Raw genomic sequence first — 13,429 nt, 5'->3', positions numbered from 1 at the left:
CTGCAAAACAGGCTTGGGATATTCTAGCAGGTCTTTATGCAAGCCGCAATGAGGCTAAAATTGCTTTGCTGCGTAAAGAGCTAGAGTCGAAGATTATGCATGAGGAAGATGATATGGACACTTTCCTTGCTAGTGTCAAGGATATCAATGAGCAACTCATTTCTGCAGGTGAAGTCATTTCTGACAGTTCCCTTGTGCAGACTGTTCTTGATGCCTTACCAGATTCCTACCAGACTTTTGCTAGTACTTGGAGACTGATGACCCAAGGAAATCCTGAAGTTGTCAAGTTTGATGCATTATGCACATTGCTGTTGCAAGAGTCACTTTCTAGAAAAAACAGGACTAGGCAGCGTGCAGTTGAACAGGCTTTTATTGCCTCTCAAAGAAAGGGTGGTAACAGTAATGCAGCCACTTCTTATGGTTCTGCTGCGAGTGGCAAAAATTCTGTTCCTAATGCTTCTGTTGGCAGCACTTCGACTGGCAATTCTGGTGATAAGGGCAAAAAGAAGATGCGTTGCCATTATTGTAAAGCCAATGATCACTTGATCAAGTCGTGTCCTAAGTTGAAGGCCAAAGAGGCTAAGAAGAAAGAGGGTGGTTCCACTGCAAATGCTGGTTCCACTACAAATGCAGCCATTGTTGAGTCTTCTGTGAAAGGAGATTGTGATGCTGATGTTGATGCAGAATGGGCTTTTAGCGCAGAGTGCACTTACAATCCTGCTGTCCATGATGCATGCTTGTCAGTTGCTGCAGATTCACATGTGTGGTATTTCGACAGTGGTGCTACAAAGCACATTACCTCACATCGTGAATTGTTTACCTCTCTCGAGTCTGTCCCTCATGGGAATTCAGTCACTTGTGCCAACAACGCCTCTTATCCAGTTCAGGGAGTTGGAAAGATTGTGCTCACTGCTGCTAATGGCAGTTCCTTCACACTTGTTGATGCACTTTATGTACCTGGGATCAAGAAGAATCTCTTGTCTGTATCCGCACTTGCTAGACTTGGACTTGTAGTCAAATTTGTGGATGACAGATGTACAGTTCATGATCTCAGTTTTGGTGATGAAATTGTTGCATCTGGGCTTTTGTGCCGTGGGCTGTATAAGCTCACTTTGTATGACAAGTGTGGACAAAATTTTGCAAATGCTGTTGCAGATTCAAGGGCTATTTCAGATGCAAAACTTTGGCATGCACGTTTTGGTCATCTGAATTTTGCCAGTTTGCTGCGTTTGCAGAAATCTGATATGGTTGCTTCTTTGCCGTCTCTTGAAGCACCTATCAAACATGTTTGTGAAGGCTGTATTCTGGGTAAAATGCAGCGTTCTAAGTTTCCAAAGGATGGTTCAGTTAGGGCCACATGCAGGTTGCAGCTTGTGCATAGTGACGTTTGTGGGCCCATGCAAACTCCGTCCTTGGGCAATTACCTGTACTTCGTGACTTTCATTGATGATTACTCCAGGCATGCGTGGGTATTTCCGCTTAAAGCGAAGTCCGAAGTTTTTATGTGCTTCAAACAATTTTTGGCTATGGCTGAAAATGTCTCAAAATGTACTATGGGCACCCTCCGTTCCGATCGAGGGGGGGAGTATATGTCTCATGAATTTAATGCATTTCTGGCTAGTCGTGGGATAAAACACCAATGTACAGTGCCTTATACACCTCAGCAAAATGGTGTTGCTGAGAGGAAAAACAGGTCACTAACGGAAATGGCACGATGTATGGTCAAAAGTCAAGCTTTGCCGCATTCTTTTTGGCTTGAGGCCATCATGTGTGCCACTTATGTACTTAACAAGTGTCCTACGAAAGCTTTGCAGTCTATTACTCCATATGAAGCATGGCATGATAGAAAACCTTCTATTGAGCACATGCGTGTTTTTGGCTGTTTGGCATATGCTTTGGTGCCACAAGTGCAGCGCAGAAAATTGGATGATAAGGCTGTCAAATGTATTTTTGTTGGTTATAGTGCTGAAAGCAAAGGTTACAGGTTGTATCATCCGCAAACAAAACGTATTTTGGTTTCACGGGATGTAGTGTTTGTGGAAGATTCTGTTCAACCCTTGCTGTCATGTACTAGAGACAGTAATGTAAGCTCACAGGACATTTATGACACTTTGTTGCCTCTTTTCAGTGGTGGAAATACGAATGTAAGTTCCAATGAGGCAAATGTACAGCCTATGGGGGTTTCTGAAAATGTTTTAGAACAGCCTATTACTGATGCAGATGTACATGATGTACTTGATGAGGAAAGGGCTGAAAATGAGCAGGCTAGAGGTATGCCAAAATGGCTGGTGCACACTTTGCGTGACAGTAAATTGGATGCACCTTTATCTAGTCGTACTCGTTCAGGCTCTCGCCATGCATCTTATGCATCAGATTGTTATGCTTTGGCTGTGTCTAGTTTACATGATGTTGAGGAGCCTCTGTCTTTTGATGAAGCACAGAATTCAGAAAATTGGATTGCTGCCATGAAATCAGAATATGATGCACTTATAGAGAATGACACATGGACTTTATGTGATTTGCCTCCTGGCAAAAAGGCCATTGGTACCAAGTGGGTTTACAAGTTGAAACGCAAGCCGGATGGTGAGATCGATCGCCATAAGGCTCGACTTGTTGCAAAGGGTTATGCACAACAAAAAGGCATAGATTATGAAGAGACTTTTGCTCCGACTTGTCGTATGAGTACTGTGCGTTTTCTATGTGCATTGGCAGCTCATTTTGGTTGGGATGTACATCAATCAGACATTGTTACTGCTTTCTTGAATGGTGACATATTTGAGGAAGTTTATGTAACGCAGCCTCGCGGTTTTGTCATAAAAGGACAAGAGGACAAAGTGTGCAAATGTAAGAAGGCTTTGTATGGGTTGAAGCAATCTCCTCGTGCTTGGTATGAGAAAGCTGACACTCATTTGGTTAAACGAGGCTTTCGTAACAGTCCAACAGAAAGCACATTGTATGTAAAGCGTGAGGATGATGTATTTCTCATTGTGGTTCTTTATGTTGATGATTTGCTGATCACTGGACCAAATGAGAGACATATTGCTGAATTTAAGGCTGATTTGAATGCTACTTTCAAGATGAAAGATTTGGGGCTGTTGCATCATTACTTGGGTATACAGTTTAAGCAGTGTGATGGTGGTATTGCCTTGTGTCAGAAAAGTTACATAGAGACATTGCTATGTAAGTTTGGACTTGAGGATTGCAAACCTATTGCCACTCCCATGGAAACAGGTTTGAAGTTGAGTCTACATGATGCTGGCGATCCTGCTGATGTCACTCTTTACCAAACTGCTGTTGGCTGCCTCATTTATGTATGCAACACGAGGCCAGATATTCAGTTTGCAGTCTCGCAGGTCAGCAGATTTATGCATAGCCCAGGGTCTAAGCATTGGCAGGCTGTCAAGAGGATTTTCCGCTACCTTAGTGGCACTTTACATCTTGGCTTGTTTTATCCCAAGGGGGGATCATTGCCGCCAGACTTACATGCTTTTTCGGACTCAGATTGGGCTGGTTGTTTTGACACGCGAGTGTCCACAAGTGGTTTTTGCTTCATGCTTGGCAGTTCATGTATATCATGGTTGAGCAAGAAGCAACCTACTGTGGCCACTTCGAGTTGTGAGGCTGAGTACAGGGCAGTCTTCACAGCTACGGTTGAGTGTGTATGGCTCAGACGCCTTATGGCTGACTTGGGTGTTGGACAGGACACTGCCAACACTATCTACACTGACAGTCAGAGCGCATTGGCAGTTGCGAGGAACCCAGTTTTTCATGCTCGCACAAAGCACATTGAGGTGCATTACCACTATGTCAGGGAGAGGCTCTCAGCAGGAGAGATCAGCTTGGCTTATGTGCCAACACAGGACAACCTTGCAGATCTTTTCACAAAGGCATTGTCTCGTGAGAAGCTTGAAGCTTTCCGCAAAGCTTTGGGCTTACTCCCCTTTGTGGACTGATCCTGTCCTCAGGGCATGGCACTTCCCTTTACTCATGTGCCAGCTCTCGTTCACCGCATCACTCCAGGGGGGATTTGTTACCATATACATGTGGTAGTGATGTGTGTGAACACACTAGGACCGCCGGGGCATTTTTTCCCTCTTTAGGAGGTTTTTTCCCCCGTGCATTGTATATACGCCCATCACTCTAGGGCTATCTATCTTTCCATTGCACACTAAGGAATACACTCTCTATTGTGTACCTTGAGCTTCCTTCGTCTTCTCCAAGCTGTGTGTTTCTCTGCAACCCTAATTCCAACAGTAGGAATGCTATTACATTGATAAAAGTCTAAGTACCATATAGGCGTAAATGGAAAATCAGACCTGAATCTAAGTACCATACAGATGTGGAAGAGCTTTATTATTTACGTTCATGCGAATGCATCTGTGAAGTGTGAATCTATGGCATATGCATTGGCATTGGCATGGCATTCTATAGCATTTGACTCTAGTGCATCGAAACTTCTGGCTTGGATGAGATAGAGTTCCACAATCACATTCTGTCTAGTCATCTCATCCTTTTCAGATCTGTCAATTTTCCAGCTTCCAACATAGTGATCTTCTCAGTCATACATCTAAATCTCACTGGTCTTTCACAAATGTCTTGATGCACTGTGATCACATATCCACTAGATTTTGTGTTGATGCATGAATCTGCTGTCTAGTGGGGATGGTCATTGGTATATATTCATGAAGTCCAAGATTCGGATTGATTGTGCAAGTGTAATTGACGCCAATTAACTTTCTTCCATGGGGGAGTATGTAACAAATGGATGATGTGGCATGACCGTTTGGGACCTAAAGGGAATGCATAAAGTCGACCTGAACATGCATAAGACCCAAAGAAATCAAAATCTGACCGAGGCTGCCCGGAAAATTGCACCGTATTATGCAGCGGAAAAGGCAGGCTGACATGGCTGGCCATATGGCAGTTGAAAAAGTAAATGAATTTTGTGGCTTTTGAACCTAAAAGGTTGTGGGCTTTTAAGTGATAAAATGCACAGGCAGTTTCCAAATCAATTGTGGACCAAGTGTACAGTAAATGAAAGGAAAGGAAAGGCTTGATCCAAGCTTAGCAGACGCTTCTATGGTCCCTTATAAATCCTTGACAAACTGGCAATCATTAGAGGATGTACAATGAATCTCATGTGACTCTTTTTCTTCTAAGACCCTGTCACAAAAATATACCTAAGGAGTCCTCGAATGATGGTCAACCAGGAAATTATTTTGGTCCTAAATAATCCTTTCCTGTCATGATCAGACGAATTTTTTTTTGCGTATGCTCAAGAATTATCCGACAACTGAGGATGCTCAATGGATGAGTACTGAAGACTTGAAAGATCATGAAGACCTGAACAAGTTATATCAGGATGAATCTGGCTTTATAAAGCTGTGTAAATGGATCTTGAAATGGTCAGTCAGGCCGACGGCATGCATCGGTCATACTATCTGGTTGATTGCATGTTTTGATACCATCACATGGACTCCAGGTAGTCGATTGCATTGAAAGAGGCATGAGTTGGGAGAGTGGCCTCTGATGAGATCCAATGTAAATTTAAATGCATTGGAAGTGTACACATGATTTGACTTCAAATAACAAGGGAGATCTGACTTGGGCCACGAAAGCTTTTTGAATGCACCCAAGGTGTTTGCAGCTAGCTCTCTCACTTTGAGACATAGCCATCACTCACGTCTGCCTAAACCTTTAGACTTTGGCATCTATATTCCTCACTCCAACTAATTTTCCCTCTCTCTTTATTTTTTCACTGATTTTCTTTCTAGCTGGTTCTCTCTCTCTCAGAAAATTAGCACTGCCAGCTGGTGCTTTTCCTCTCTCTTCTTGCTTATCGTTGTGAAATACTGTAAAGCTCTAATTTTCCTGCATTTTCTTTTGGCTTCTATTCTTGAAAGAAGCCCTCAAGCCTACAAATGCAGGGCCAGGGGCCTTGCTCGAAAAAAACATCACATGTGCGCACATAAGAAGAGAGCACTTTCTACGGCTGAGCCCTTCCCATTGTACTCCACTGTCTTGTATTATACCGTTGTGCAAGAAAGATATATTGGAGGGCCACAAATGCTTTATTGTTCATCGACAATTTGGCTAACCTTTGTACGTTTTTTCATATATAGAAAAACTGAATACCCAATCATCAGTCATTATCTCTGCTTTGTGAGCAAGGTAATGTACAACATTAAAGCAAAGCAATACACAACACTTTACGACACAAGCACCAAATGAAACATTGCATTGATAGTCGCAAACAAGGATTCAGAAAAAATTGTACCAAAGCCTGAACATAGCAGACTTCATAAAACTTTGCCCTAAGCACAATATACAGTTACTCCAAATGAATATAAAAAGGTAATTTACATACAGGTAATAACTTGGGTGCATTTAACTTACACTCAACTGCATCCATTGCATTAGCTGCTTAAACTTTCTCTCTCTTTGATCGATGGAGTTGACTTTTGTCTCAACAAGAGTTAATTTTTCCCTGGTTTGCTCCAAAGCTTCAGACAGGTCCCTGCACTTGGCTGATAGCTCTCCACACCTAGGGCAGCACTCTTCACTCTCTTGTCTCTTGTGCCCAAATCTTTTGCTGCAGGTATGAAGTGCAAAGGGAGAAGACTTTGGGTCTTCTTGTTCAAAAACATCAGCAACAATAGTGCTCCCAGCATGGCCTTTCTGCTGGCCTTGCTTCAGACTAATTGGCGTGTTGCAAACACTCTCAGAAGTTGTCAATCCAGAGTCTTCAAGAGATGAATCTTCAAGAGCTGAAAGGAAGCAGTTGGTTACAACATTGGTACAACTTGTTCCTTTCTCAAAGGAAAATCCTTCTCGCATAGGTGACAATGCCTGTGGGCTTGAAGCTCCAGAATTGAACGTTACTAACTGACCAATTGGACTACATGGATAAAGCCGATGTGTAAGCTGGAATTGAGCAGCTGGAAAAGTATGAAGGCTAAGATGTTCAACCTTTTGAGAAAGAGAGCTTCTGAACTCTGTTACAGAAGTTTCAAGTAGATGTGCAAATGGAACCTCTGGTGATGAAGGTGTTGTGAGGTGAGCAAGCTCAGGAGGAGGTGTAAAAGGAGCTGTTGAAAGAGGAGTGGCAGTCGCCGTGGTTAAAGTGGAATGAATGGGAGGGGTCGCTAGAGCATCATCGAGCACAAATAGCCCAACATGTGACTCTGATTTGTTAGCATCAAATGGCAAACCATAATGGTTGCCAACTCTTTCTGCATGTTCTGGAAAGAGACTAAACAGGTTGGCTGTTGATAGTTGAGATGATGTACTATCAAGTGTTGCACCAAAAGACAGCGGGGACGGTGGAGGGGCACTCATCACCGGTGGCAGAAATGCAACCTGATTAAGCATATCTAATGTTAGACTCCCATTTGCAGCAGAAATTTCCCCCAGAATTGGTTGAGGCACCAAACATGATGACTCTGCCGAGTGATACTTAAGTCGTCTTCTGGGTGTAAAACATCCCCATCCACCCCAACAACTCTTCCAGCCCTTCTGAAACAACAGCAAAAGAACACATGGCCTATGTTAAGCATTGTAAAAATGAATGCATCAAAGCTCCATGCAAATTTCGACAACGCAGCTGTATCTCCCATTACTAGGGTTTACGATTTATCAAAAACTCATAATTTTCGTAGCTCTCAGAAAATCATTCACAATAAGTGCCACCAGTGCATGAATTACAGAGAGTCATGGTGACAAAACTGAAATGATGCAAAAATTAAAGAATCGATTACTTCGATACTCAAGTCTAGACACGGACTTCATCACTCTCACTCTCTAACACAGAATTCCGTCTTCTCTAAAGACACGAGGAAAACCCACTTTTCTTGCCCTGCAATGCCATCAACAAGACTAAAGGTTATGCAGTGGCAAAAAAGAGCATCAGGGGGGAAGCACTGTAGCCAATGAGTCAAACAAATGCCTATAATTGATGTATTAGAAGGCAAGCTAGTGGCAAAAGTAGAAAATTAGGAAAACAATGAAAAGCATGTCCAGAGTGAAATTCAAACGCAAATGGAGACTATTGTACAACCAATGCAAGATTGAGCTTGCTAGTATGCATAGAACACAGAAAGCAGCCACTTTGAGACTTAAGGAAGGCCATGCAAAACTCGTCTGGTTGAAGTGCAAGTTTGATTCTGCAATGCGAGATTGGGTTTCTCCCATGACATCGCTGCAGAGTCGCATCGAATAATGAATTTGTGTGTGAGAAGGCTTACCACGTAGTCGAAAGTGAAAGAGGAAGACCGAGAAATGCTGCAGGGGGAGCGGCTGCGATCTGCTGCCATAGCCAGGGATCCAAGGAGTCACAGATGAAGAGAGATGAAGAGCAGAGATTGCTTGCGCCGGCCAACCGTCCTCATCCTCGTTACATCCTCCTCCTCCTCCTCCTCTTCTGCTTGCAAGAAGGAAAGCACTGCGAAGGAAATGCCCGCCATTTCTCTCTCTAGGCCCCCTTCTTCTTCTTCTTCTTCTTCTTCTTCTCTCTCTCTCTCTCTCTCTCTCTCTCTCTCTCTCACACACACACACACACACACACACACACACAAATGCAAGCACGAACGCAAAAGTTCAATGACAGAAAAGACTCATGCAGGCAAAGCTGAGACCTCTAGGCGCTCTCTCTCTCTCTCTCTCTCTCTCTAAAGCAAGGCAGCCATTGTCTTGCCCAAGTGTCACAACTGGTTACTGAGTATTGAGACCGCCACCTTGGAAGCCACCCCCCAACGGTTTTTATTTAACACTCCACAATTATTAAAATTTAATGTATGCAACAATCGATGATGGAATGGCTTTTCCAAATGGAATGGTTTTTATAATGAGTCTCTAGGACAGGTAGAGTTTCTGCTCGTGGGGTCGGGTTTTTCGTCAAAGCATCCGGTGCGCCCGTTGGAGAACCCGAACCTCGTAGGTGAAGCAATCAAAGGTCAAGCACCGCAAATCTACCCACCCAAGGGTTGTTTAGACAATGATGATAATATCCTTTTTGTTTCAATTGCACAAATCCCATGCAAGTTGAAGCAAACGTCTATGAGCGCTACCAAGGTCACTTGGCCGTTGTCGAGCCCATGACCCAGGCCACAGCAATTGAGTGCTCAACCAACCAAGCTAGCTCCTTTAGAGTGATGATAAGATCTTTATGAATCTTATATGATAAAATTCCTTTCTTTTATAACTTTTGGACGCATACATGTCTCTTTACAATCCCACTTCTTTATAAGTGTGTTATAACGTATCAAGGACATAAGGTTTGGGAAAATATGACTTCCCTTGGGTTTGGCCTTTTTAGCTAGCATCATGCCTCCATCATCATGTTTGAGTTGTTTCACATGAGGCAATATTTGCTTAGATTAGGGCTACGTCGATTGGGTAGTGCTTTGCAATTCACCAAATATGACGATCAAATAGCCGATCAATCTCTCCCAAAAAGAGTGAGGAAATTGGAGGCAAAATGAAAAGTAAGCCAACTGTTATGGTGAAGCATCAAAACACAAACAACTTCACACCCTTGACACCACACGAAGGTATTGAAGGTGATCAAATATTTGGCTATGGTGATACGCCACATTTGCCAATACGATGTGCTCGCATGAGTTCACGATCAAAAGATTAGATCACAAGTGCAACAAATATTACTTTCCTTTTTAAAAGAGCCTATGACTCTAATAGATCTAGGAGTCTCCACGAAGGGGGGTAATTGTTAAAAAGGAAAGAAGCAACACTTGATGGGATGTTTCCTCACGTATACACACGAGGAAGGGAGGGGGTAAGATGCCCAAACTCTAATTGCACCTTTTGAGGTGCAGTTTAGTGGAGGAGGGAGGGGGTAACTCATAATTGTTTCCCTGCATGTGGGCATACCCTAAGAACCTGACAGTACCATTCAACGTGAAGGTCTAATATCAAGACGACCAACTAGAACAAAGAAATCATTTGGCCTACCTAAACAAGAAACTTAAAACAACTTGCTAATCTTCATCCCATGTTTTGAGTGCAACACTTATAAGAACGTACGTCACAAGTTAGCCTAAAGTTGTAGTGAACGATATGGCTGATTTTTTACAAGCATTTTACCCGTTGTTGGGTATTTTGCCCATTTCTACATGTAAAACTGTGATCTAGCCTTCAAAAAATATGTAAAACCTTGGAAATTTGAAGGGTTACAATGCATGTCAAAAGTCAACCCTGGCCAAGGAATAAGGACCAATTGCACAACCTCCTCATAGATCCAACTTGAAGGTCAAGAAGGAAGAACATGATGCTCATGTAGTGAGTTCACAACCAATTGTTACACAAGCCATCTAAATGGCATATGCAAGGAGAATGTGCATTCACATAATATGGTGAAGCTTACTTTACGATCAAAACTCATGCTCCACCATTACTAGAAAAGACACCAATTGACTACTTATAGAGGACTATACACAGAAAAAATAAAATAAAAAAATTTGAGCTTACTAGTAGCAAGCTTTTGCTAAAGAAAGTCCCATCCAAGCGAAAAAAATTTGGGGCAAGTTGTTTGTCTATACGGGAACAAGGAAGCCCTTATAGGGTAAAGTAGCCATACTAGAGACACCAAGCTAAAAAATAATAGTTTTGGGAGGGATTTTGCATATCTATTCATTTTCAAGATTTGGAAATTGAGTTGGATTCCTCTTAAAAAGGTGCATTAATTGATACCAAGATCAATATCTTTCAAAATTTGTCTTAGTGCTCGAGTATAGAAAATTGATTTTTTGAGGCTTCTTGAAGGATTAGAGACAAGAAAGTCCCAATAATGATACACTTTTTAGCAGATAACAAGATGACACATAAGCATATATCAAGGGCGATTTCTATCATTAGGTGTTTGTATGTTTTCAAGTTCATTGGGACTCGATAACCTAGTCTTCTCCGCTAAATAGAGAGCATAATGATTTGGGTTAGGTAAATGACACAAAGTAATACAATGATTTAACGAAGGATAATGGGAAACATTCTAACTTAGGGTCAGAATAACACTCAAAATCGTGATTATGATGAGCATCCTTTGATTCAAACACACAAACTTTGAAGGCTCAAATGAGTAGAATAAGAATATAAGAAAAAAACAAAACCAAAAAGCTAAAGAAGAAGAGTAAGAAAAGAAATGTATCCAAACTTCCAAAGACAAAGATGAGTTTGACACACTTTGACAAATAGATGTTAACTACTCTCAAAAGAGTGAATATGTCTACCAAAAGATAGCCCTTTTGTTGCATCCATGAGGAGACAAGAAACACAGTTTAAGTCTATTTGGTCCCTTGGTTGTAACCAAAGGTAGCAAGTTTCTAGGTACCATGTCCTTGCTAAAAATATAGCCAACCTAACAAGAGTAAAGGGCCTCCAAAAGGCACTTGCTAAGGATAACTCAAATAAAATAAAATAAAAATTTTAATATTGTGTTTGTTGGCTCCACTTATTCCTAGGTTTGTGCCTTTTGGAGCGCCTTTATCCCTGCTATGTATGATAGTATTTGAAGCATAACATTGTGCCTAGAAGCTTGTTACTCTTCATGTGGAACGGGTTATTTTTGTTTATATTATAGATAATGAAGAGTATAAATCCCTTAAGGTCACTGAGTCAATATTGTAAACTTTTCAACCCTAGTGTACGGAATATTGGTGGTCGTATTACATGAAATATTGGATAGACACTGCAATTTAAGGATAGTAGATAGGTACAAACACAAACCTTGAATCTTAGAGCACAAAGAATTGTTATGTTCTTGATGATAGTAACTTGCACAAACATAAAACAGGATAAAACAGGTTCAGTGAGGATCCAAAGATGATCAAAGATCAATTCCCATGAGAGGGCCAAACCAAAGTACTCAAATCATTTTGAGGGTGTCTTTGTGTGGCAGGGAATAGACCCCAATTTTGTATGCATTATATTGATATAAAGAGAAATTTCATTCCTCTTCTTTATCAAAGGTACAAGATGAACCTTTGATAAAAGTAGGCAAAGAGGAGTTGGATGAGTCATTAAAGTTTGCATTCCCCTTTGAAGAAGATGGCAGGGTTCTCTCCTCTCATAGCAATTTCCAATATGAATGGCAAACTAAGAGCCTTAGTATCACATATAGGTAGCACTATTATTCCTCTCTCTCTCTCTCTCACACACACACACACACACACACACACACATATCATTACCATCATGCATACAATGCATCGCATCATTCATTCAATGAAGAAACTACTACAAAGACAACTCTATATGGCACCAAAACTATGACTTTGAACAAATCATCATCAAAATTATTAAGATTGAAGTGTAGCCCTAAGTTATAGAGCGTCTCTCTCTCTCTCTCTCTCTCTCTCTCTCTCTCTCTCTCTCTCTCTCTCTCTCTCTCTCTCTGAAAAAGAGAGTGTGAGAGACAAAGAGGGTGCTCCTGTACATATATACATGCACACACCGGGGGGGGGGTATCTTTAAAAAAACTATATCATATAACGTGCGTTCAAAGGGTATTTTAAAAAAACCCTTTACTTACATGCTTAAGGTAATAAAATGACCCCTTTTTCTTCAAAAATTTACGAGTTTTTCTCTAAAATCAATTAAAAAACCCTTTCTATTGATATAATCATGTTAAAATGTTAAAATTTTGGCAATTAAAAAACATTAATTTGAACTCACGTGATAACTTACATGTTTAAGAGGTGAACCACTCGAGACAAAAATCCCAAAAGAGGCTAAATCTTCAGGTTCACACTCCCTTACTTTGAACTCTTCCACCTCCTCTTACAAAATCAAAGCTACCATTTTTTGAAAAAGGGAAAAAATGCAGTCTTCAATAAATCGATCATAACTCACTCGTATAAGCTTGGATTGCAAAAAATTTCTTAATCAAAATTTAGCTATCTTCAAGCTCTACAACTTTGCATAAGACATCTAAAGCTAATTCAAAAAAGATAGAGGTGATATGTGTCATAAAATCTAATATCTAACCAACCCAAATGATTTTCTCATATTAAATTGATCACTTAATGTGGGAGAATAAATGGGAACAAGTGTTAAGATATAGATATGTGCTTATAGATCTATCTCAACACGGGCCAATAGTAAAGGGGCCCAAATGGGAGATGGTCTATCAAGAGCAAGGCTAACCAATGGAGCATAAGACCTTAGGGTTAGCTTCATTGAAGACCTCCAATAATGTGTGTAAAAGTCCTTTGACCTTAGGTAAGCTAGGGCTGAGCTTGAGGTGGGAACCCGGCCCAAGCTCAAGGTGCTTGTCGTGCTTGAGGTGCTTGTCCTGCTTGAGGTGCTTGTCATGCTTGAGGTGCTTGATTAAGATGCTTGAGGTGCTTGACTTCGTGCATGATTAAGGTGCTTGAGGTGCCTTGAGAAGCTTGCCTGAGATGCTTGTGGGAACACCCCC

At 41.3% G+C, this 13,429-nt stretch overlaps 1 protein-coding gene across 1 annotated transcript in view; it reads right to left on the bottom strand.

The window, feature by feature from the left end:
* The window catches only part of LOC147451186 (uncharacterized), a 65,775-nt gene extending 56,815 nt beyond the window's left edge, over window positions 1-8,960 (bottom strand). Inside the window, exons 1-2 of the mRNA XM_086520144.1 lie at window positions 8,244-8,960; window positions 6,397-7,515 (exon numbers count right to left, since the gene is read on the bottom strand). Coding sequence (XP_086376270.1) covers window positions 6,397-7,515; window positions 8,244-8,312 — 1,188 coding nt within the window. The 5' untranslated portion in view covers window positions 8,313-8,960. The remainder of the gene's footprint in view (window positions 1-6,396; window positions 7,516-8,243) is intronic.
* Window positions 8,961-13,429: the final 4,469 nt, after the last annotated feature.

The sequence above is a fragment of the Adiantum capillus-veneris genome, chromosome 9 (assembly GCF_014529385.1).
Source record: "Adiantum capillus-veneris isolate H3 chromosome 9, ASM1452938v2, whole genome shotgun sequence".
NCBI classification, from domain to species: Eukaryota; Viridiplantae; Streptophyta; class Polypodiopsida; order Polypodiales; family Pteridaceae; genus Adiantum; species Adiantum capillus-veneris.
Note: the sequence above shows the minus strand (reverse complement) of the source record. Positions and strands in the feature narration are given on the sequence as shown.